The sequence below is a fragment of the Archocentrus centrarchus genome, chromosome 10, assembly GCF_007364275.1.
Source record: "Archocentrus centrarchus isolate MPI-CPG fArcCen1 chromosome 10, fArcCen1, whole genome shotgun sequence".
In the NCBI taxonomy this organism is placed as follows: Eukaryota; Metazoa; Chordata; class Actinopteri; order Cichliformes; family Cichlidae; genus Archocentrus; species Archocentrus centrarchus.
Genome location: NC_044355.1, coordinates 24,476,752 through 24,498,866, shown reverse-complemented (window position 1 = coordinate 24,498,866; position 22,115 = coordinate 24,476,752). Strand labels below are relative to the sequence as shown.

The window sequence follows — 22,115 nt, the reverse complement described above, 5'->3', positions numbered from 1 at the left end:
ACCAGACACTATTAAACATTGTCTTGTTAGCTTTGGCAAAGATATCAGATCTAGTTGATACAAACATACTCGCACACCTGGGCTGGTCCCTGTGTAAACATACTATGCAAAGTGTTCTCAGTCCAACATCACAGAAGTGGTTACCACTATTAATTTGCACCTGTGGTTACTGAGAAGTGCAGCAACAAATAAATGAAGCAATCCAAATTGCAAAATTAGTGGCTAAATATTACGATATAACTGTTATTAGAAGTATTACATCCAACACTGGATACAATGGCTTCTCTGAAAAACAAAGCGATAAACTAGATACAGTTAACTCCCTGGTGTAAGTTTGAAACACCCTGGAAAAATAGTTTGTTACTCTATTAAAAAAAACAAAGCGCCTACTGTAAAGCCTGGACATCTTATTGTTTGTCACTGAAAACAGGAACAAACTCGGGTTTCGCTTTTGTAGCCAGGCTGACAAAGAGTCAGAGCTCTGTTTACCATTTCCATTAACCTTAACCTAACATAACATTGACTAATACTGACTTCATGACCTCATTTACAAATAAAATTTAAAGCATTAGAGAAAAAAATATTTACAGCCTTCCCACAATGGCATTAACATCAATTATAGCAACCTTAATTCAATTCAATTGAATTTTATTTATTTACTAAATCACATTCGCCTGAAGGTGCTTTATATATTGTAAGGTAAAGATTTTACAATTAGTATTTACTAATGTTTATGTGGACTCAGTCTCTCAAATATTAGACCCACTCCTACAAGACTGTTTAAAGTGGTCCTATCATTAATCACTGCTTCAATTTTAAATATGATCAATTTATCTCCATACGCACCACGGGATATGTACCACAGGATACTCACCACAGGCATTCGAGGTAGTGGTGATTAAACCACTCTTTAAAAAGCATTCATTGATCCAGATGTTTTATCTAATTTTAACTGGCCGTTCCAAAATCAACAAAAACGCATGAAAAAGCATACCCAAATTAAATCAGCTGCTATTCCTGAACTGTTTGGAGAACATGCAAAAGCTTGGTCTCTTTGTGAAGAAGACAACCTATATTTTTCCATTTTTGCAGTCAAAAATGCTCTAACTGTAATGAGTATGTAGCTATTAAATTTTGAACACAGAAAAATTGGCCAATTTTGCCTCGCCTAGATTGTTCCTGTTTGTTTTCATGTAACTACACACTGAGTGTAGAAGGTATGGACTGGAAAATATAATGAAGCTGTAGAATGAAGTCTTTTCAACGTGCATTTCAAATTTTATCAAGATAGCACAAAAACCTACTGTTTTGTAAAGGTTTTTGTGTGTTGATGTCCAGGCGAGGTCTCACATGTGCCATTTGGAGACTCCAAGCGCCACATGACAGCAGTCAGTTAACTTTGCAGAGGAATGCTTTATTAGAGGAGTTTCAATCAGGATTTAGAGTTCACAATAGCACAAAAGCAGCATTAGTGAAGGTTACTAATGACCTTCTTATGGCCTCTGACTAATTTCTGTGCATGTCCTGTTAAACCTCAATGCAGCGTCCACTGGTGTTAAAGGAACAGCACAGCACTAGATAATATTTGATAGATTCCAATTATGCATGTAAATGGGGAGTCTTCCCCACTCACAAAGGTTAGTCATGGAGTTCCTCAGGGTTTTGTGCTGGTACCAGTGCTATTTACATTATATATGCTTCCCTTAGGCAATATTATTAGAAAACACTACATACATTTTCATTGCTTTGCAGATGATACCCAGCTTATTCAACTAGTTAAACTACAGGCATGCCTTAAAGACATAAAGGCCTGGATGTCCTGTAGTAACACTGTGAAGAATCTTGGACTTATTTTTGACCAGGATATGTCCTTCCAGGCACATATTAAAACAAATATATGGGATTGCTCTTTTTCAGCTGCACAATATTGCAGTAACATCCCATCTCAGAGCGATGCTGAAAAATAAGTTCATGCATTCATTACTTCTCGGCTGGATTATTGTAATTAATTATTATCAGGATGTTCTAAAAGTTCACTAAAAAGCCTCCAGTTAATCCAAAAAAGCTGCAGTAAGAATACCAACAGGGATGAGAAAGACGGATCATATTTCTCCAATACTGCCTTCTCTTAATTAGTTGCTGGTTAAAGCCAGAATTTAATTTAAAATCCTTCTCCTCACGTACAAAGACCTGAATAATCAGACTGTTATGTCTAAAAGACATCATAGTAGTGTATTACCCTAAATTAAAATTAGGCTTAAAATTTTCCTTTTTGATTAAGGAAACTTTTACTACTTTTTGATGTAGTTAGGACTGGATCAGGTGAACCTGAATCCTCTCTTAATTATGCTGCTATAAGCTCAGGCTGCTGCGGACCTTCCTCTCATCCATTTCTTCTCCACTCACAGCCTTTCACTCCCCAGGTGTTTAAACCATTGTGGCATGTCATTAAATTGTGCCTTTTCTTTCCCATAGTGTGTCTTTTGTTCTGTCTACACTCAGATGACTGCCCCTCCCTGAGCCTGGTTCTTTCTGTTAAAATAGTTAACATAGTTTGTTCATAGGAGATCTTCTTATTGCTAGACTTTTCTCCTTAATACTGTAGGGTCTTTAGCTTGCAGTATAAATAGACTTGATTTGACACTGCATAAAAAAAAACTCAATTTGAATTAATGTTAAAAGTGAGTCAAGAGCTGAGTCAGTGTAGAGCTGGCAGCCGTTACAAAGATGAGTTATTGTAGTGATTACGTCTCAGTTGTTGTGGATAGGGGTTTGGCAGTGCCTTAACCTACCAAGGTGTGCATGACAACTTATTTCAGGCAGTTACACCCCCACAGGAAACTCCTTTTATGTCTTTGTGTTACAATGGAAAAAACATACAGGTCTACACTGATGTGAGCAATGAAAAGAAACCCCTTGGGCACAGATCCTCTTCCCTCATGAGTCAGATGCAGTCTAGCTTTGCTCATAGACGTGACACCACAGAGTGAGAATGAGCCAGCTGAGCTGAAGCAACCAGCACTGATAAGGAGACCAGAGAAGGGACTCCTCTTATTCACTATTTTGCATCAACCTTGGTAACCAGACTGTCACGAGGAGCTAAAATGGGATTTTGAAAAAGGGCATCAACACACAGCAGGTGAAACAGGGCAATGACCTTCAGCCGCAACTTCCTGTCTATACACAGGTGAGTTCCTTAGATCTCTTAGCACCCGCAGAAGAGATAACCACAACCACTTTGCACTTCCATAGTGTGCGCTTTTTCCTGTCTGCCTCTGCTCCCTTCTTTTCCCCTCATCTCCAAATGGTTGAAGCAGATGACTTCCCCTCCCTGAACATGGTTCTGCCTGACTTTTCTTCCTAATGAAACTGGGCTTTTTTAATTCCCACTGTTGCCAAGTGTTTACTCATAGGGGGTCATCTAATTGTTGGGTTTTCTCTGTTTTATTGTACGGTCTTTACCTATAATATAACGTGCCTTGAGGTGACTGTTTTTGTGGTTTGGCACTGTATAAATAAATCTGAGGTTCACAGGGCTTGGAAAATAAGCATGTAGAGAGCTGTGGAGCTACTTGCTTGAATCTAAAAGAAACTAATATATCCAATTAATATCAGCAGTTTCAAATTTAATATCTTCCAGATAGTTTCAGATAAGGTCTGAGAAAATACATACTGTAAATCATGAGTGCTTTTAATTGAAAACCTTTAAATTGGTCTATACTGTGGTTCTACTTCTCCCCCCTATTTTCCATTTATTTATTTTCCAATTTAAAAGCATGTTGTACTGCGGCTTTTTCAGTGGAAGTGACCTTTTTTCAGGCCGTTTGAAGTTAATATGAGTCATCTTAAATTATGCCTGTAAAACTGAGGAATTTATCAATGGCTTGTTCTCTTGCCTGGGCCTTTACCCTCTTGAGTAACACTGCCCACTCACAAAAATGGAGAGCGGCATTAAGAAATTTATGTAGAAGAATGAAATCACCAGTCTGTCTGTGGTGGAGCACAGACAATACTGACACTGCCCAAAATGTCATGTGTCAGTCTGTTCTAACCACCCTGTGCTGGACTTTCTGCAGGTCACATCAACTTTTAAAGTCAATCTGGGAGATAAGCTGCCTCTGCCATCCTGGTCGAGCTCACCTGACCTCCAAAAGATGGTTACGCAGGTTCTTACTGCTGAAGCTGGTGACAGTGCTGCTGTTCCCCCATGGAGTGAGCTTTCCCCTGTTGCTAGGCTGTGTATTCAGCCTGCGTGCTCTGTTGCTGCTACGCTCCCCTTACATCTCCACCAAACCCTCCACTGTCCTCCTGAGCCAGCTGGCTCTCACAGATAGCCTCGTACTGCTGCACTGGGCGCTTCGACTGGGAGCAACAGTGGGCCGGTGGATGGAGGGGGCGGGCTACGAGGTGGAGGTGAGTTTCATGAAGAAGGGGAAGTCAGATTGGTGGAAAGAAGCCACAAATGTGCTCTGCCATCAGCTGCTTGATGCACATCAGCTGGCCTCTCTGCTACTGCTGGGTCTGCTGGGACTCGAGGCCACACTGGTGTCACGCTGGCCTGTGCAGACGCGGAGATTCAGGACTTCTCGCTGGGCACAGCTCAGCTGCTGTCTGCTCTGGATACTTGTACTGCTGGAACTCATGTCTTTGCTACACTCAAAATCTTTGCAGGACTTCAGACTTCACATGCATCCCTCAGCATTTCAAGGTGCTCAGATTTCCTCTCTTGGTATGGTGCCTCCCCCCTCCCTGCCTACTTTCTCGCTCTACCTGAGGAAGGCATTGTGGCTGGTGAATTCATGGCTGCATTATGCCATCTTCTACGGTCAACCACTGAGGAAAAAGAGTTCATATCATTAGATTTCTGTAAGAGAATGGGAAATGGTTGTGTTTAAAAAAAAATCTCATATATAAAATTTTATTTTACAAGTGGGATTATATGGGCATTAAAGTGAGACTATTTAACTTTATTTAAAAAGACTCATCACACAAGCTATTTATTTTAACACATGAAACCAATTACATTTTTATGCTAAGAGATATTGTAAAGAAGAATAAAAAAGCTATATTAAAATGTTTGATGTCCTTTAATGTCCTTTAGAATTGTCATTAATTAATTTTGCAACAGAAAGCAACATAGGAGTTAAACTGGCTCATCTGTTCAGCTCAAAGAGTGTCTCATACTACTCATAAATTGACAACTAATCAGCAACTAATCCATCAAGCTAGCCGTTCATTTTCATAGCTGCTTTTCCAGTTCAGGGTCTCAGGGAGGCTGAAGTCTTTTGCAGCTGTCATAGGGTGAAAGGAAATGGTAAACCATGGATAGGCTGATGGTTCATCACAGGGCTGAGCAACTAATTTCAATGTGCCAGTCATTTAAGTTTATACATATTCCTTTCCAGGGTGTACCCTGCCTCTCTCCCTATGACAGGAAAGGAAGAAAATGGATGGATGGACATATTCCTGTTCCTAAAGTCATATTTTTCACCACTTGTTCTCTTTTATATGACCTGCACGAAACAACACAGTAAGAACTCAGAGCTAACCGACTAAGATGAGCTTTTTGAAGTCCGTCTCTGGGTAGTTTCAGCACAGCAGATTCATGTCAGAAGCATCTGTTATCACATTATTAGGTGACCTAGTGGAAGTGCACTGGGATTCTTTGAACACTGTGAATCCTTCTGAAGTCTTCTTTGCATTTTTCCTTCACCTTTTTATGTTTTCCACTGAGGTCAAAGAAAAGATTAGACTACATGACCTCAGCCCTAATCTTTGAACATTTCTGACTTATCAGTCACAGGGGTAGTCGTGCACTGGTGCATCTCCTCCTTTATCATCTGTTGTAGTCATAATGGGACCATAATTTACACAATGAATGTCATGGTGTTTTCAGGGAGACTTAAAACTTACGACTGTAACAATTCATTAGGAAACTCTTTATTGAGGTCACATATCAAGGGTAATTTTCTCATAAACTTCTATACAATTCTTTTGTATCCAGAGTCAACACACAATGCTCAAAAAATTCAGGAAGAATTCAGATTTCACTTTTCAGAAGCCACTTTTAATGTCCATCTTTTATGTACAGTGTTTAATGTGCTGAGTGTAAGAAAAGGAAAGAAGCAGCTTATTAATAATTCTTATAAACTCAACTTTTCATTTGTAAAAGTAAACTAAAGGCAACATTTGAAGCGTACCTACATGTGCCCAGAGCTTCACGCGCAAACATGCTCTCATCCTGTTGTCTCGCCCTTATTTAAATTGGCACAGAGCCCAGGAAATGGTGTTAATAAGTGAGTACGACACAATAAACTGTTTGCAATTACAAAAACAGGAGCATGTTAAGTACAACTGTATCTGAAGTGCATTACAACATATCAGCACGTCATCTACACAACAAAACTGAAGGAAAGCAAACTGAAGGACAGAAGCGAGTTCTAATGAATGGAAATGAGCACTAGCATCATTTCTTTAATGTCATCCATCGATCCGGTTTAATACTATATGGATACTACCAACACACATGCACTGAGTGGAAAACAATTTTCTGAGTAAATGAGTCACTTTGACAAGACAAATGCTGCAAACACATGGCTTAGCAGTCTGGTTGTATCAGGACATGATCCTGGCCTCAGATACTAACCACCACAGTCATACTCGCACTCCACAAATTTATCACAGAGGACGTGAAAGATTCAAGATAAAAACATGTGCTTGCATCTGGATAGAATCTGTGACATAATCTCATCAGAGAAAACAGTCGGTGCTGAGAAATATCAGTTCTCACGCTGCTATAAACAACTGAATTAAGGAGGCTCCTGCCACAGATCTGTGGTGGACACATCACATGGTTTAAAGTTAAGGTACGCGGCAGGTTTGATGTACTTGTGAGTGAATCCAGACTTTGCTCTTGCAGTGTGAGGTGTGTCCAGCAGAAGGGAGTGCAGATCTGTTTGCTCTGCTTTAAGGAGCTCTTGACACAGTGTAAGTCTCAAGAGGAGGGAGGATCTCAGCGTCTGCACCGAGCTATTTAGTACTGTGTTAGTGTGTGTGTGCGTGTGTGTGTGTGTGTGTGTGTGTGTGTGTGAGTGAGTGTGTATCAGTGTGTAGCTGCAAAGCTGCAACTTCAAGTGTTGCTGGAACAAATCAGTTAAGGCTGAAAACCGAGGAACAGCTTGTTGAAGTGTGGCCTTGGTGGCCACGTCCTTCCCATGATGCTCTATGTTTGGGAGCGGTAGCCCTCCACAGAGTACTTTGGCACTGTGGCTGTCACTCATAAGAAAACAATGTGGGAGGTTAGACTTTTAAAAATAACAACATGTCCTGTTTGTGTTCTCAAATGAGTCAAGGTTCATCCGTGCACCGCAGACTGTAAAGGAGCAGAGAGAGAGGCCTTGCATTGTTATGTAAAGGCAGAAAGTAAAGACATCTGTATGAAAAGGCACCGAAAGGTTAAAAAAAAAAAAGTTGCATTTTATGTTGAGCTCATATATTTCAGGTGCTTTGTTTTTTGTTTTGTTTTTTTCCCCAGTTTTCACATTTGATGTGATGTCTTTAAATATTTTAAATATTAGGTTGAAATTGCTGCATTTTTCATGGCCCGTCTTGTCTCGAGTATTTTCCTTCTCGTGTTCCTGTTTTTACCCTCCTGCCTTTGTCTGTGTAATAATAATGTGTCTGCTGTTTTGTCTTTGTGCGTGCCTGGGAAGGGTTTCTTCCCTGATCCTGCTAACTCTGTTACTGGGGGAGGCTGTGCTTGCATCATTAGTGTGCCTTTTTCTCTCTGCTCTCCTTGTGTTTATCTGCTCTTTGTTTATGCTCAAAACTCCATCGTGTAAAAGTCACCAGAAAGCTGCCTGTCAGCCCATCTGATTCACCAGCCGCTCAGCTGCTCAGCCATTGGTCGTCCTCGGCGTCCTGAGTTCCAGGTGCGTTTACAGGTTTTTTTAAAATGTGGTTTCACAGTGGAGACCCTGGAGAATTTGGGGTTGTAATCAGAAAAAGTCAAATGAAAATAAATACCAAACCAAACCACCTTAAAACTGGTTGGAAATGCAGCAGAATGCAAAGTATTGCTGCTGTCCTTAAACAATGTGGCCATCTGTTAACAATATGACAGCTAATGCACAAGATTCAAAGGCAAAATGTACCCTGGCTACAACGGTAAATATCCTTTATACTTTTTAACGGGAGAATTAAATAACAAAATCCTTTGTTTGAGTTTACTAGTTTGGAAATGGACCAAACCACTGAGAGAGGGAGTCCATTTTTCAAAAACTTGTATGGCAGCACACCCCTGTTGCCATTCTCCTTCCAGGGATCCTCCTACCACTCTGCTGTTTCCATCACAAAGTATTTCACATTAACTGCATGCAGGGCCCGTGTCCTCTCTTTGCCAACAGTCCTAAGAGCAGCTGATTTATTTTTACTAATATTTTTTTGAAGACAGGGTTGTAATACCTTCATCACAAACGTGTTATTTGTCATGAATGAAACGGTCAACAGCATATTAGAGAGTACAGCCTTTTGCTTTGACATACAGTTCAATGGCGCCCCCCTTTGGACTGTTTCATTTTTTTTTTCCAGTGTCAAGAACCTGTTAAAGTCCTTGACCTCAGATCACAGATGATGACAGCGAGTTTTCCTCTCATCTTTATTATTTTTCTACATCAGAGCATACTTCTGTTACCTGACGCCTATTCCCTTAATTCTGCTGAACCTGTTTAGCAGTGGTTATAAACACATGAATGGACAGCCTTGAATCTCTTCATGTGGATTAGAAATCAAAAAAATCAAAAAGAAGAAAAGTTGTCGAAGCTAATTGAATATAACAGTCCCAAAACATATTCGCTGCCAGCACTGCATGATCTGACTGGAAACTGCCCCCCCACATAATCACAAGTAGATCTCAAAGGCCTGTATATGCTAATATGTATTCTTTCCACCATGTCACAATTCTTCAGTTTTATTGGCAACAAATATGAAGAAAGAAATCATTTCTATTATTTTAAGTTCCCCTGTGCAGATTTTTTTTTTTTGTCAAAAATTGCTCAGAATTTTGATAGCAAAGCTTGCTGACCCCTTTTCTTGACAGACCAGCATTTAAATCCCTTGAGCCATGTTGTCAACATGACACAGGTTCACATAATGGATTTGACTGGGTTTTGTTTTTCTGCAGATGCTCTGAACTTTAAATATATAGAGGTGGTTGTAATGCCTACACTGTTAGGAAGAAAGACAGCCTTCTTTCCTGTCTCATTAGCAGTATTTATGGATTTTTACTTCATCACCTCAGTGTTTCCAAACTCCTGGCTTCAGCTATGGTAACACAGGCCTTTTATCTATTGCGTCACACCAATAAAGAAGGTTAAAATTAAACTCAATTCAATTGTCCCCTGGAGCAGAGCCAGTTTTCCCCTTTAAGAAGACCATGTTTGGAAACGAGCTGATACAGTCTTTGACAGTTGACTTTTTACTCCCCTGAAATGAGGTACATCAGCCCATTATATCACAAAGACAAACAGCTCAGTCTGAACAGGTTGAGGTCAGTCTGGTCAGTCTGTCTGCCTCGCCTCTCAGTCTGGAGAACGGGCGCTCACCCATGGCTGCTCATGCTGCACCTATCAGTGCTGTGGGGCAAACAGCTCCTGCTCGAGCTCGAGCTGTAGCGGCAGAGGCTGCGGCCGCTCTCGGAGGCCTCAGACAAAGCCAGCAGCATTGATCCGGGCTCTGATCGATCAAGTGTCTAATCAGGTCAGGGCTGAATGCTGTCTCAGGGGTTAAGGTCAGCTCCAGATGTACACACACGCACATTTAGCACAGCCCTCTGCAGTCCTGTTAATATCAGTCCAGAAAAGCCCACAAGACTCCAGACTCCCACGTTGTACTGCCTTGCTGCCTTTGTACAGCTCTGTTGTCAGGGCAGAGGCATGTATGGCACGATGGGGCTGCCCCTAAACCCTCCTGGAGCCCGTGAATGAGAGGATGGGCAGAGGAAAGGGGAGAAAAGCAAAGGAAATACACTCATCATTGCATTAAAGGAGCACTGGACAGAAGGGTCCAAGAAGAGAGGCCATAGAGGGAGGGAAGGAGGCGGAGGGGTGAGGAGGAGGGGGTGGGGGTGGCAGTAATGGGGTCTTTGTTCTGGTTGGTGTGACTCACAAAGCCTCGGCCAGGGCAGCACAGCTTAGTTACCCTTACCAAACACAGAGAAAGAAGAGGGAGGAGTGTGTATGTGTCTGTGTGTTTGTGTGATTGGGGGATGTTTCTAGACTCTAGTCTTACGGTATATCACCATCACCAGGTCGAAACTGATCTTCATCCAATAATGATTAATGATCACATTTAGCTTTATTTTACTGCTTTAACCTCCAGCCTCACCCCTGATTATTGAATAAATTAAAGTTACTGTAAAGATGATCCTATTTCCACTGGAAGTGTGTGCACTGTGTGTCACTGTGGCTGAAATTAGGACCTACCAAATAAATGGGACACACATTGCGTGACTCACACTTCTTTAAATGCATGTTCTTCAACATCAACAATTAGGACAGTTAAAGACATCTGGTGGTTTGTAAAGCATTGTGTGCGTGCATGTCGAACGTGTGTGAGTTCAGTTCAGGCTGTAAGCAGGATGTCCTGTCCTCCCTGCTGCTATTGTGGAGTGATCAGCCTGCCAGAAGCTACCCCCCAAAAGACCACTTCCCCTCTGTCAAGTGCCTCCCTCTTTCTGTGTCTCTGTCACACAAAAGCACATTGTTCACACACATATGCAAGCACACCCATGCTCATACTGTAACGCCCCATGCCAGCCTGAGCACAATGGAAACCTATCCAGTGCTGCCCTGTCACCTGGTTAAAAATAACTCTTTTGGTACACATTATGACTGTATTTTAACAATAGTGTAGCAGGGCTTTGATCAGCCAAAATAGCACTGTGCTGTTATTCTGAGTGTCACTCACCAGAGCTAACTGTGTGTTTTGGCTGTGTAAAATTGGCCGGCACCCTGAAGATGTCACATCCATTTCGGGTTGTGCTGTAATGGTACTGTATACAGTCATGGGGAAAAGATTTTAAAGAGGTCACAGGTCTTAAAATGATTTAAATACAGTCTCAGATCAACAGCACCACATGACAGATGACACCGTGTCATTAATGATTTAATAAAAACTAAGCCAAAATGCAGAAGCAGTGTGTTAAAAACTCAGTACATCCCACGATAGCGATGGCTTGCAGAGACCATCTTTATCAGAAATAATTTGTTTTCTCACATTATTGTGGAGGAATTTTGGCCCACTCTTCTTTGCAACTTTGCTTCAGTTCATTGAGGTTTGTGGGCATTAATATGTGCACAGCTCTCTTTCGGTCCCACCACAACATTTCCATCAGGTTGAGGTCTGGACTTTGGGCCACTGCAACACGTTGATTCTTTTCTTTTTCAGTTATTCTTCTGCAGATTTGCTGCTGTGTTGGGATCATTGTCTTGTTGCATGACCCAATTTCACCCAAGCTGCCAGATGTTCTCACATTTGACTTTAAACCATTTTGGTATACACAGGTATTTGTGGTCAATTCAGTGACTACAAGGTGCACAGAAAGCCACAAATCATCACCCCTCCACCACCAACCATAGATGCTTCATTAATACGTGAACTCTGCAAAAGGGAAACAAAGGATGTGTTAAAGATTAGCCCCCTATCTGAGTTATTACTGTAGTCATCTTGCAGTTGAATCCTGTACTTCAATAGAAATGCCACAGAATTATGAGGCGGCACTTTACTCCTAATGGATGTTTACGGATCTCTGCAATATTATAAAAACAAAACCCAAAACAGATATGTTTGTTAAAAAGAAAAAAAAAGAGATGATTTGGACAAACAGAACTGCTCGTGTATCAGTGCTGCACGTGTCAGTTCACTGAAGTATGTTTTTAAAAAGTTTATGACTGGTATTTATTGTCAGAAAATGAGCAGCGTGTGCAGCAGCTGTAGTTACCTGGAGTGGTTGTTTATAGCTCTGCAGGCCTGGTACTGTTGCCAGTGTGACATGTTGTGCAGTGAACATTTGAGGAAGCATCAGCTGTTTGTAACTCATGTTTAACACATGATGTGACAGTGAAAACTTAAACATGCTCTGATTGTGTGCACTGATAGTATTGGTTAGATAACAGAAAACATCTGGATGATACAGTTTTGAGTAAAAATTAAGTTTAGACTTGTTTTCTCTCTTGGCTTCCTCAAAAAATTATCCCACATCACACCATTGGTACTAACAGTTACTATTATTGTGGATTATGCAATAATGTGTAGGCAGCATTTTGAACTCACTACAATCAGCAGAGCCCTGAAATAATGGAGCCATTGTGGGGTTACATGAACAGACTTCTCCAAGATGCTCAGGAAATGCTAAGCATCTTTGAGTGTGTAAACCTTTTCCACAGCACATTTGTTGGTCTGTGAGTACAGTACCATGCAAAAGTTTTGAGCCACCCCTCATTTCTTTATATTTTGCTTCAAGGAGACAGACCTTCATTTTTTTAAAGTGGTCTTGAACAATTTTTCAATGTTTTCTTTTTCTCTCATTTTCAGTCCAGTCATTGTACCTGACCATCTACAGCAACTATCTGAAAGCCATGTTGTTAAGAAATAGGGGAAAAAAATCTAGCAAAGACCTGACACGGGACCTGAGAGATGCATCTGGCCCTTCAGTTTATCCACCTGTTCACTGAAGCCTCATCAGAAATGGTCTCAGTGGAAGGGTGGCTGTCAAGAAGCCATTCTTACAGAAGGGAAACGGGGAGAAAAGACTGAGGTATGCCACATTACACAAGAACTGGACTGAAAATCAGTGGCAACAGGTTGAGGGAGTGATGAGTCATCAATATGGACAGAGGAGGTCAGGAGAGAGGTACAACAGTGACTCTCACTGAGTTCAGGCTGTGCTGAAGGATAAAGGTGGTCATAACATATATTAATTTTCAAACACATTAGAGTTGTAAAAAATCTGTTTGTGACTAATATACTGTATTTCTATTTGCACATCTTTCAGGAAACGTCTGCATCTTTTTCTCATTTTCCTAGCATAATATAAAGAAATGAGGACATATTTTTGTACAGCTAGACAGACACACCACTCTGTGTGGCCCTCCCCGTCCTTTTCTTCTCCTCCACAATTCTCTGTTCACTCCCTCCTCTCCTCTCCCCTCCTCTCCTGTCCTCCTCACCGCCTGGCCGAGGTGCTATTGTCTCGTTTCCTGTCACCGTGCAAGCAGCTCTCCGCTCCGCACACGAGCAGCAGGCGCGGCGGGTTGTGATGCGGTCCCATTTGTAGCGGATGGACGGAGTGAGTCGTCAGGATTTATTGGAGGACTCGAGATCCGCAGGATTTGTTGCTCGCTTAAAAACGACTCATTCCCGCTGCTTGGTCACAGTTTGACTCGTGAGAGACTCGGAGGAAGGTCGTTTGTAGACGGAGCAGCAGCAAAAAATTTGAGCTGAAAAAAATCAGGTTTTTTTTTTTTTTTTTTAGGGAGGGGGGGGTGCCCCTCTTTGACAGCTGCGCCACTGCACTGCTGCCAGACCGACAAACATCAGTGACCGGGAGGCGAGCTGTCACCATCCATTCAGCTGTCAGTAAGTTCGCTCTGCTGTGGCTTTAGACACTAACATTTTTCCTTTATAGCGGACGATAACATGTTTTGTCCTTAATGGAGAAAAAGAAAACTTTTGTCGGGCTGCTTTCCACGTTAGAGAAAAGGTGGCGAAAAGTTTTTAAGCTCAACTTCTGAAGCCACAAAACACTTTTTTTTTTTTAAACCCAGCTGGTCTTACACCTTTAACAAAGTCAACCTAAAAGCTGTTGGATTTATTGAAGATAAATTCCAAGGGTAGCTGTTTAAAGAAATAGCGCGCACATCTTTCAATAATGCAAATTACTACAAATTTTTTGCAGTATGGATGGCATTGCTTTAGTAGATTTTTGAGTATTTGTTCTGTATGTAACATCACAAATTAAAACAGCCCGTTTAAATTACGCTACGCCCAGCACCCTATTTCTTTCTCTTCTTATTTTTTAATTTCTTATTTTTTAATGTGATTATTTGGCATAAAATAGTAAAATAAATAAATAAAATTATCCATTAAATTTTCCCAGGTCACAGATCATCTCCTAATTGCTTGTTAAATACTCAAATTGCCATCACAGAAGAAGAAAACCAGCAAATATTCACATTTAAGACTCTAAATGCTCTAAAAAAATGTTCTGAAAAGTCCCAGAGGACTTAATGTGCATGTGTCTGAGGTGTTGGTTGGGTGTGAACTTCCTCAACAGTAACACCATAAGGTGTAGGTGTGAAGATGTCTGCTTTTTAACAGAACACTGTGCGCCTCCTCGTCCTCCACCTTCAACCCTGTCTGCTTTCCTTCTTCTTAGCATGTGAGAGAAAGGAACAGCTGGATCTGTGCTGAGGCTGAACTCGATCTGTTGGTATCAGCGGGTCTCCAGAGGCCTGTTTCTGTCGCTGCTGCGGGGGGAGACCCGGTAACTGTGCAGCTGTCCACGACCTGTACGTGAAGTCACACGCTCAAAGGCTGAAATCCCCTCAGCTGGACCATTAGCAGTCCGCAACATGCTCAAATGCAGGAAGTTCTTCTAACTTTTAAACAAACTGTTTAGCTGCCAGATTCCTGCTTCTATAGACTCTGCTGCCTTTAAAGGCAACAACAGCTGACTGTGAAGCCGGGACTGTCAGGGGTCCTGGGCCAGAGCCACAGTACACGGAAAACTGTAGTGTTTGTGTGTGTGAGAGAGAGAAGACTGGCACATTTAAGTGTTTGCCTCCTTGTGCTTTCACATGTGGAGCCTTGTGCATATGTAAGTGTGTGTCTGGTACAGATGAGTACAGTGGGGGTATTGTAATGGCTGGTGGGGGCATTTTGGGAGGCGTGTGAAAACACAGTAAAGATGTCACGCACTGCAGCTGGTACAGGACAGTGCTGACGGACTACGCTCACAGCATCGCCTTTGTGTGTTAGTGTGTGTTGAACAGGCAGAATGAATCTTGACCGCCTCACTGCCTGCCGGTTTGACTTTGTTGCATAACACGAGACTAGATCTGTTTAGGTTATTTATTTAACTGGGTGCTGCGGCAATTTAGTATTGCAGTCCATGAAGTTTGAGAGCCAAAAACAAAAACAAAAACAAAAAAACATCCCCAAAAGATGAGCGAGATCCTATGATACAACCTGGGATCATCTTTAAGATGCTAAACTCTCTGTTTTTATAGCTGGATTAAAAAAATATTGATGACATTGCCAAGATTTGCGAAACCTTCATCCTGCGTTATGTGTTACTTATTTACTCAGCATTTAAAAGTTTGTAGTTCTCTTCTTCTGTGATGTCACCTTTTTCTCATTGTAAAGCTTTGATTAGTTTGCCATCTGCCTTTTTCTTTTGGTTTACAGTTGATTTCTTGGGGAAATTATTCATATTTTTGCAGCAACTTAGTGCCAGTGTGTAATTCTGTCAGACAGTGCTCTCCCTCTGTTGCTCCACATGGAAATGCTCCTTTATTTTAACTTAGTTTAGCTCTGTGTGGTTATTTGACTTGCAAACGCTACATGTGCTTTTTCATAACCGGTGATTCACTGGACGTCATTTCTGCAATACAGATATTGAGTTTGTTGTGGATATGGGCTGTAGAGTGTGTTCACACTAAGCAGCCCACTGTGACAGAGATAAGATAATTACCGCTCTACAAGTGCAGCTTATATCCAGCAGCCTACTTCCTGTCCTGAGCTCACACATTCAAATTTAGCTTTAAGTAAACAAGTTGAAAATGCATTGTCTTAAACAATATCAGATCATTGCAATTGTTAACATTTGACAAAACTATTGTGTTTCTCTGCACAGCGGTGCTCTGTGACGGTGGGAGCCGCTCTCAGCTGCTTTTTCCACCGAGCCAGCGTGCTGAGTTATTTACTTCTTCCAGCTGGAGTTCTGCCATAGATTCATTTCACATTGAACTCTTTAACACTGGTTCACGAAAGGACCTAAATGGTATCTAAAGAAAAGTTTACTGTCCGCTGTAGTGCGTATTCCCGTCCCTAGCAGCGTTACCTCTCACAGTCCTGAGGGCAGCCAGAGTGTCACACAGCAGCTGAATAATGGACTGAAAGTTGGCATTCACAGCGCTGAACACTTGATAAAGAATTTCAAGAGGTCAGTAAAGCTCGCATTTCAACAGCATTGTCGTATTTAACAGTTATAAATTTTAACCTGGCTGGCCGCTTAATCATCAGCAGTTACCCAACAGCCGCAACGGTTTTGGCTTATAATAAAATAATAATGATAATGTGGGAGATAAATTATCAGTCCTGTTTAGCTGTGACACTAATAGGCATTGTGAATTTGACAGGATAACACAATTATTTGGGTCTAAAAGCTGTTATGTTTCTCGTAAAAGCCCCAAAAGGAAGCAGAGAAAAGTCGTCCAGCAACTAGACAGAATCATTCGCGGCCTGCCTCATCAATTCTGTTTGATCAGCAACAGACGTGTGATGCCAAGACACCAGAAGTCTAGCACTACATCAGAAAACCTAAAAAATATAGCTTTTTTGTTACCTAAGCTACCTAAGAGAAATTTTATATTTACCAGCAACTAATGTTTCTTTCTCTATATCCATACATCCATACATCCATCCTCTTTGGATGTGTGGGACTAGTCAAGTAGATGATGCCAGACACACTAGTTCTTTAATTGCTTGATTTTAATTGATGCTCAGTGCCAGTAAATTGTTGTTGTCCAGGTCTGGGAATGCCTCGGTGTTCCCTCTGTTGAGCTGGAGGAGGTAGCTGGGGGGAGGGGGATCTGAGCTGCTGTCTCCGCGACCCGGCCCCGGATAAACAAAATAAAATTACTGGATGACTTGTTATCATTTTAGGTTTTAACTTTTATGGAAATGAGTATCATGAATTGTAGAACAGTGTGCTTCATTCAAAATGCACCACACTTTTCAGTCGCAGTTTATTCGTTTTTCAGATGTCAAATTTTAATTACTATATTCTTTTGTAGTAATGTAGTTACTACATAGTTTTTTTCATTTTGTCTGTTTGGAGTTTAACACAATTCATGAGTTTCCACACAGCTGAGCAGTATTTAAAATATGATTCATTATTGAAGAATATGATTAATGGTGTCATTGTTTAGACAGTTTTTGATGTTGTCCATTAAACAGTCCTCAAATTTCATATCTGAGTGTTTCTTAGTCAAAACCTTTTTTTTCCTCTTTTAGTCGACTACAAAAATAGTCACCAGGAACATCCCTGATATATGCTGGAATTTCAAACTTGATACAATACCAAAGAAAGTGCTCAATATTTTAAAAAATTATTATTTTTTTAAAAGTATTGATTAGTGATTTTAAGATTAGAACAACGCAAACACCTTAAATGACAATGCTATTTTTAGTTGTCTGATGCACATATACACAGTGTATATGACAAATATACACTTTTCTTTGGTAGTGTAAAAATAAAGACCCTCCCAAGTCCTAATTCCTTACTCAATTCTTCCTTTCTGCCTTTTGAGGGACTTTTTTTTTTCTTTGTGTCAGGTATCATGGATATAATATGGATATAAGTGTCTCGCCGTATATCGACTATCCTGGAATTGATGTATTGTGATCACGAGTTACTCCATGACCCCAACCACATACAAACATGCCCAAATGTAAGAGCTGCATGAATACTTACATATAACAATATCAATGCACTGAATTTGCTTTTCAAACATCCAATGTTTTGTTGGTTACCTATGCAGTATTATCCTCGAGGATGAAAGACACTTGGTGTAGGCTCTACAAGTTGTGCCGTTATATTGTGATGACATTAAAAGGAACAACAGTTGATGGTAAATGGTTTGGGATGGATAATCTGTGCTGATTATTTGTTGATTTTAATGAGATGAATTTGATTAAACAAATACTTCGTCACAGAAACTGTGTTTGTATCTGTCTTATTTTCAAATATTTCCTCTATATGGTTGTTTTGTAAGAATTCTACACTTGAAATCCAGTTATTGAAACACATAATAAATTATTCCTAAAAGTATTCCTAAAATTAAAACTGCGGCATGTTCCATTTGTACTGCATTACACTACATTACACTACATGATTTTATAATAAGGAAGTGACTAAGTGCTTTTTCCTTTTTCTCCACAGGGGGGCTGACCAACCCTGCATCCGTGCATGCTGACTGTCTCTGCCTCCATCTGTGTGTGTCTGAGGATCAATGATGACTTGGAGGGGGCTCCACTGGTGGATCCCCTGCTGACATCTTCCATCCTCAGCTATCCGCTCTGACACTCCGTTTCCTGGCAGCTTTTGAACTTTTGTGCACCCTTTTGCTTTTGTTTTCTTCTCTGGCTGAGCTCTCACCATGGCTAGCCTTGTGATCAACGAGACTGGAATGATGGACTGTGGGATTGACGACTCCTTCAAGTACAACTTGTACTCTGTGGTTTATAGTGTGGTCTTTGTCTCAGGCCTGATAACCAACTGTGCTGCCCTCTTTGTATTCTGTTTCCGGATGAAGATGCGGAACGAGACCACAATGTTTATGACTAACTTAGCATTATCTGATTTAGTGTTTGTTTTTACGCTGCCATTCAAAGTCTTCTACAATGTGAACCGCCACTGGCCCTTTGGAGATGGATTGTGTAAGATTTCAGGAACGGCTTTCATTACCAACATCTATGGCAGCATGCTCTTCCTCACCTGTATCAGCGTAGACCGCTTCCTGGCGATAGTCTACCCTTTTCGTTCACGCGCCATCCGCACACGGAGGAATGCGGCGCTGATGTGTGCCGCCGTGTGGCTGACCATCGTGGGAGGTGGCATATCGGTGACCTTCTTCTCCACCATTAACAGCCGACACAAAGCCACCACATGCTTCGAGGGCTTTTCCAAGAACACCTGGAAAACCTACCTGTCTAAAATCACCATCTTCATCGAGGTGAAAAGAGAGGCTCTGACAGTTGCTCATTAACATACAAACCATTTCTTTTTCTTTATTACTGTAACCAAGATTTAGAATTATGGTGTCATTTTCATTATGTTTTTATTATTTTTTCCAGATCGTCGGTTTCCTCCTCCCGCTCCTGGCCAATTTAATATGTTCCTCGCTGGTTCTGCGGACGCTGCGTCGCCCAGCGACTGTTGGTCATGGCTGTGACAGTAAAAGACGTGTCCTGCGGATGATTGTGGTCCATCTAGGCATCTTCATCATTTGCTTTGTTCCTTATAACTCTATCCTCTTCCTGTATGCCCTGGTGCGAACCCAGGCCCTGGCTAACTGCACCGTGGAGCGCTTTGTCCGAACCCTTTACCCCATCACTCTGTGCCTGGCCAGTCTCAACTGCTGCCTGGATCCTGTGGTGTACTACTTCACCTCAGAGAGCTTCCAGAAGAGCCTGACCATGGGAGGCAAAGGGTCCGGCTCTCGGCCTGAGAGTATGCCCCGCAGTGACACCGAGACCCACGACACAGCAAACGCTGTCCCGAATGACACCCACACTCTGGCTAGCAATGGAAAAGAGACAAAGATCACTGAAAGCCAGTTGTGACTCAAGAGAATGTGAAGAAGGACAGAAAGAATTTGAGGATAACCCTTGAATTTGACAAATATAACAATCATTTTTTTGGTCCTGGAAGTGGCAAACACATAACTCACCAGATTAGTTAAGTCCTGAGGTAAGTCCTGAGGTATGGCCTGGGCTTTATGGATTAACCCGGCACTGGAGAACAGAGGAATGTATCTGTGGTTTTTATGAGCGATCACTACAGGGACCAGAGACCCAGCTACACTGGGACTATTGCAATAGTCCAGAGACACATAGTGGGTCTAAAAGAGACTCCAATGCATAATCACTCAGAATTAAGACACGCACACAAACATACACACACTTGCACTGGATTTTGGATAAGAAGATGTCCATCTACATGCTGTTTAGTACTTGTGTAACACAACAATTCCTTAAGTATTATTGTTAAAAAGCTTAAGCCTTCACAGTGCATTATATCATTGTGGTGTGTTACTAGTATTAACACTGTATAACGCAGCATTGTGTTGACCTGCTGAGTCAGATGTATTTCATATTGAAGACTGAGGCCAGTAAAATGTCTGTTTTTGAATTGCATTTGTTATTTCTTTGCTCCGGCCTTGTGCCTGTCCTCCCGGTCAAACCTGCTCTGAGCTGCCCTTTGTCAGCGTGCCTGTACGTTTGAACTTGTGGAGGAGTTTTTCTACTCTAGCTTCTTGGTTTTCATCAAGCAGCCAGTGTAAGCTTGCTCTCAGTGCAGAGGGCAACTCTGATTTAGTTGAGGACCTTGGCCTGTGTGCTGTGTCACAGGCCAAATGCTTATTATGACTGGAGCAATGGTCCATTGTTTGCTTCTGAATGAGGTCTCTCTGTCTTAATCTGGCCTTAGACTGCAGATCTGCTCAAAGTCTCTTACACACAGCAATGCGCAAACACTCCAAAGTACAGATGAACGCCTTTAGCTGTTTACCCAAAATCATGGACTTAAACTTCATGGAGCACTAAACACTCATGTGTCAGCAGGTTTGGGAGTTTGAGTATTCCTGAATTTGCATGTGTGAAACTGATGGCCGTTTGGTGGACCATGCTATAAGAAATGTGCAGAACTTGCAATCAGTGTCGCACCTTTCATCGTAAAGTCCCGAGAGGTAGTACGACCTGGTCACAGCAGCATCTACAACAGCAAAATAAATCGATTTTGCAGCTGATTTTTTGGTGAATCTTCTCAATCAATTTCAACTGCTTTACATCAGACGCATGAGTTAAGGTCAACTATAAAGTGGGAATCAATGATACATATAGATATTGAATTAACTGAACAGACTTTCTGTCATCAACCAAGCTACAAGTTTGAGTTGGATAGCTAGATAGTTTGGAGGGCTCGATTTAATCTTCAGACCTTATTGAATGAAATTATAAACAGTCCAGAGAGTAAACGACATAGTATAGAGAAACCAGGAAGGTGTTCAGCTCCGCTATGGTGCTGAAGTCTAGTATCTTCCTACCTTGATACTTTCAGCAGTTCAACAAATAGTCCACCATGCCACCAAGTTTTTAGCACCACCTCTTCTTTGGTCATTAAAGGACAAACTGTATAGGGCTGAGGATGATCAGCAGGCCTATGGTTTCTCATAGTTAGCCCCCTACTGGAGAGGGGAACTGGGGCGTCAGTGTTAGTACTGCCCCATTCTTTTGCTAAGCAACACAGCATTTTCTTTCCATTGGCAATCTAACAGACTATAACAGCTGCATTGGTATGCACAGAGAGAAATGAGGGGAGAAAACTGAGAAATCCTACAAGTGTCTGGCTGTGTGAGTGATGGGACCATTTTGCAACAGAGACGGAGAGGCAGCAGTCTTTGGATTCTCAGATTTGGGGTAAAGAAGACCAGGAAATAAAAACAGTGGGAGTGTTTAAGTATTCACGAGCTTCACCCTCTCGAGTGGCTCATTCCAAGAGTTTTTGTTTTTTTTTTTTTTCCCCAACAGATAGCACTCAGATGTTTACCACTCAAGTGTGTCTGTTAAAGGAACAGTCTGTCCTAAATCTAGAAGTGAAAAATGCATATTGCTCAGTCAACTGTGAGTAGTGGCCTGCTCTGACATCTAGTGGCCACAAGTTGGAACAATATGAATTTTAATTTGAAAAAAACAAAACATGTTTTGGTTTTATAGTCACCGGTGTTTCAGCAGGTGAAAACTAAAGTAAGCAGTAATCTTGTAGGTCTCAGAAGCCACAGAGCAGCCGGGCTGAGTGTGGGAAACGTTATTAAGCCATTTTCTCTGGGTGTGGCTTCATGCTGTGAAAGTAACAGGATGAAGAGTGCCTGCCATAAAGCTGAAGTGTGGTTTAGCATTTCTAGGGCACGTGAAGGCTTTCCTTTTTTTTCCTTTTTTTCGAGGTGCCTCGTGAATTTAAACCATAACCGCAAGGCCAAAGCACAAAAACCGCTGCTGAGTGTCAGGAGACCCTTAAATGCAGCTTTTTAAACTTTAAGAGGAGTAGAAGCCCA

At 41.5% G+C, this 22,115-nt stretch overlaps 2 protein-coding genes across 4 annotated transcripts; both read left to right on the top strand.

Annotated features, from left to right (window-relative positions):
• Positions 1–2,527: 2,527 nt before the first annotated feature.
• LOC115787406 (uncharacterized) lies at positions 2,528–4,988 on the top strand. The gene is made up of 2 exons (XM_030740100.1): positions 2,528–3,187; positions 4,077–4,988. The coding sequence occupies exons 1-2, from the start codon at positions 3,153–3,155 to the stop codon at positions 4,858–4,860; spliced, it is 819 nt and encodes a 272-aa protein (XP_030595960.1). The 5' UTR covers positions 2,528–3,152; the 3' UTR covers positions 4,861–4,988.
• Positions 4,989–13,259: 8,271 nt separating this feature from the next.
• Positions 13,260–20,781, top strand: lpar4 (lysophosphatidic acid receptor 4). 3 transcript variants are annotated; one of them, XM_030738587.1, is made up of 4 exons: positions 13,260–13,635; positions 17,617–17,732; positions 18,224–19,016; positions 19,138–20,781. In XM_030738587.1, the coding sequence occupies exons 3-4, from the start codon at positions 18,441–18,443 to the stop codon at positions 19,624–19,626; spliced, it is 1,065 nt and encodes a 354-aa protein (XP_030594447.1). In that variant the 5' UTR covers positions 13,260–13,635; positions 17,617–17,732; positions 18,224–18,440; the 3' UTR covers positions 19,627–20,781. The 3 variants fall into 3 exon arrangements, with proteins under 3 accessions (XP_030594447.1, XP_030594450.1, XP_030594448.1); XM_030738590.1 differs by lacking the exon at positions 17,617–17,732 and having other exon boundaries at positions 13,260–13,631; XM_030738588.1 differs by lacking the exon at positions 17,617–17,732.
• The last annotated feature ends 1,334 nt before the right edge of the window (positions 20,782–22,115 follow it).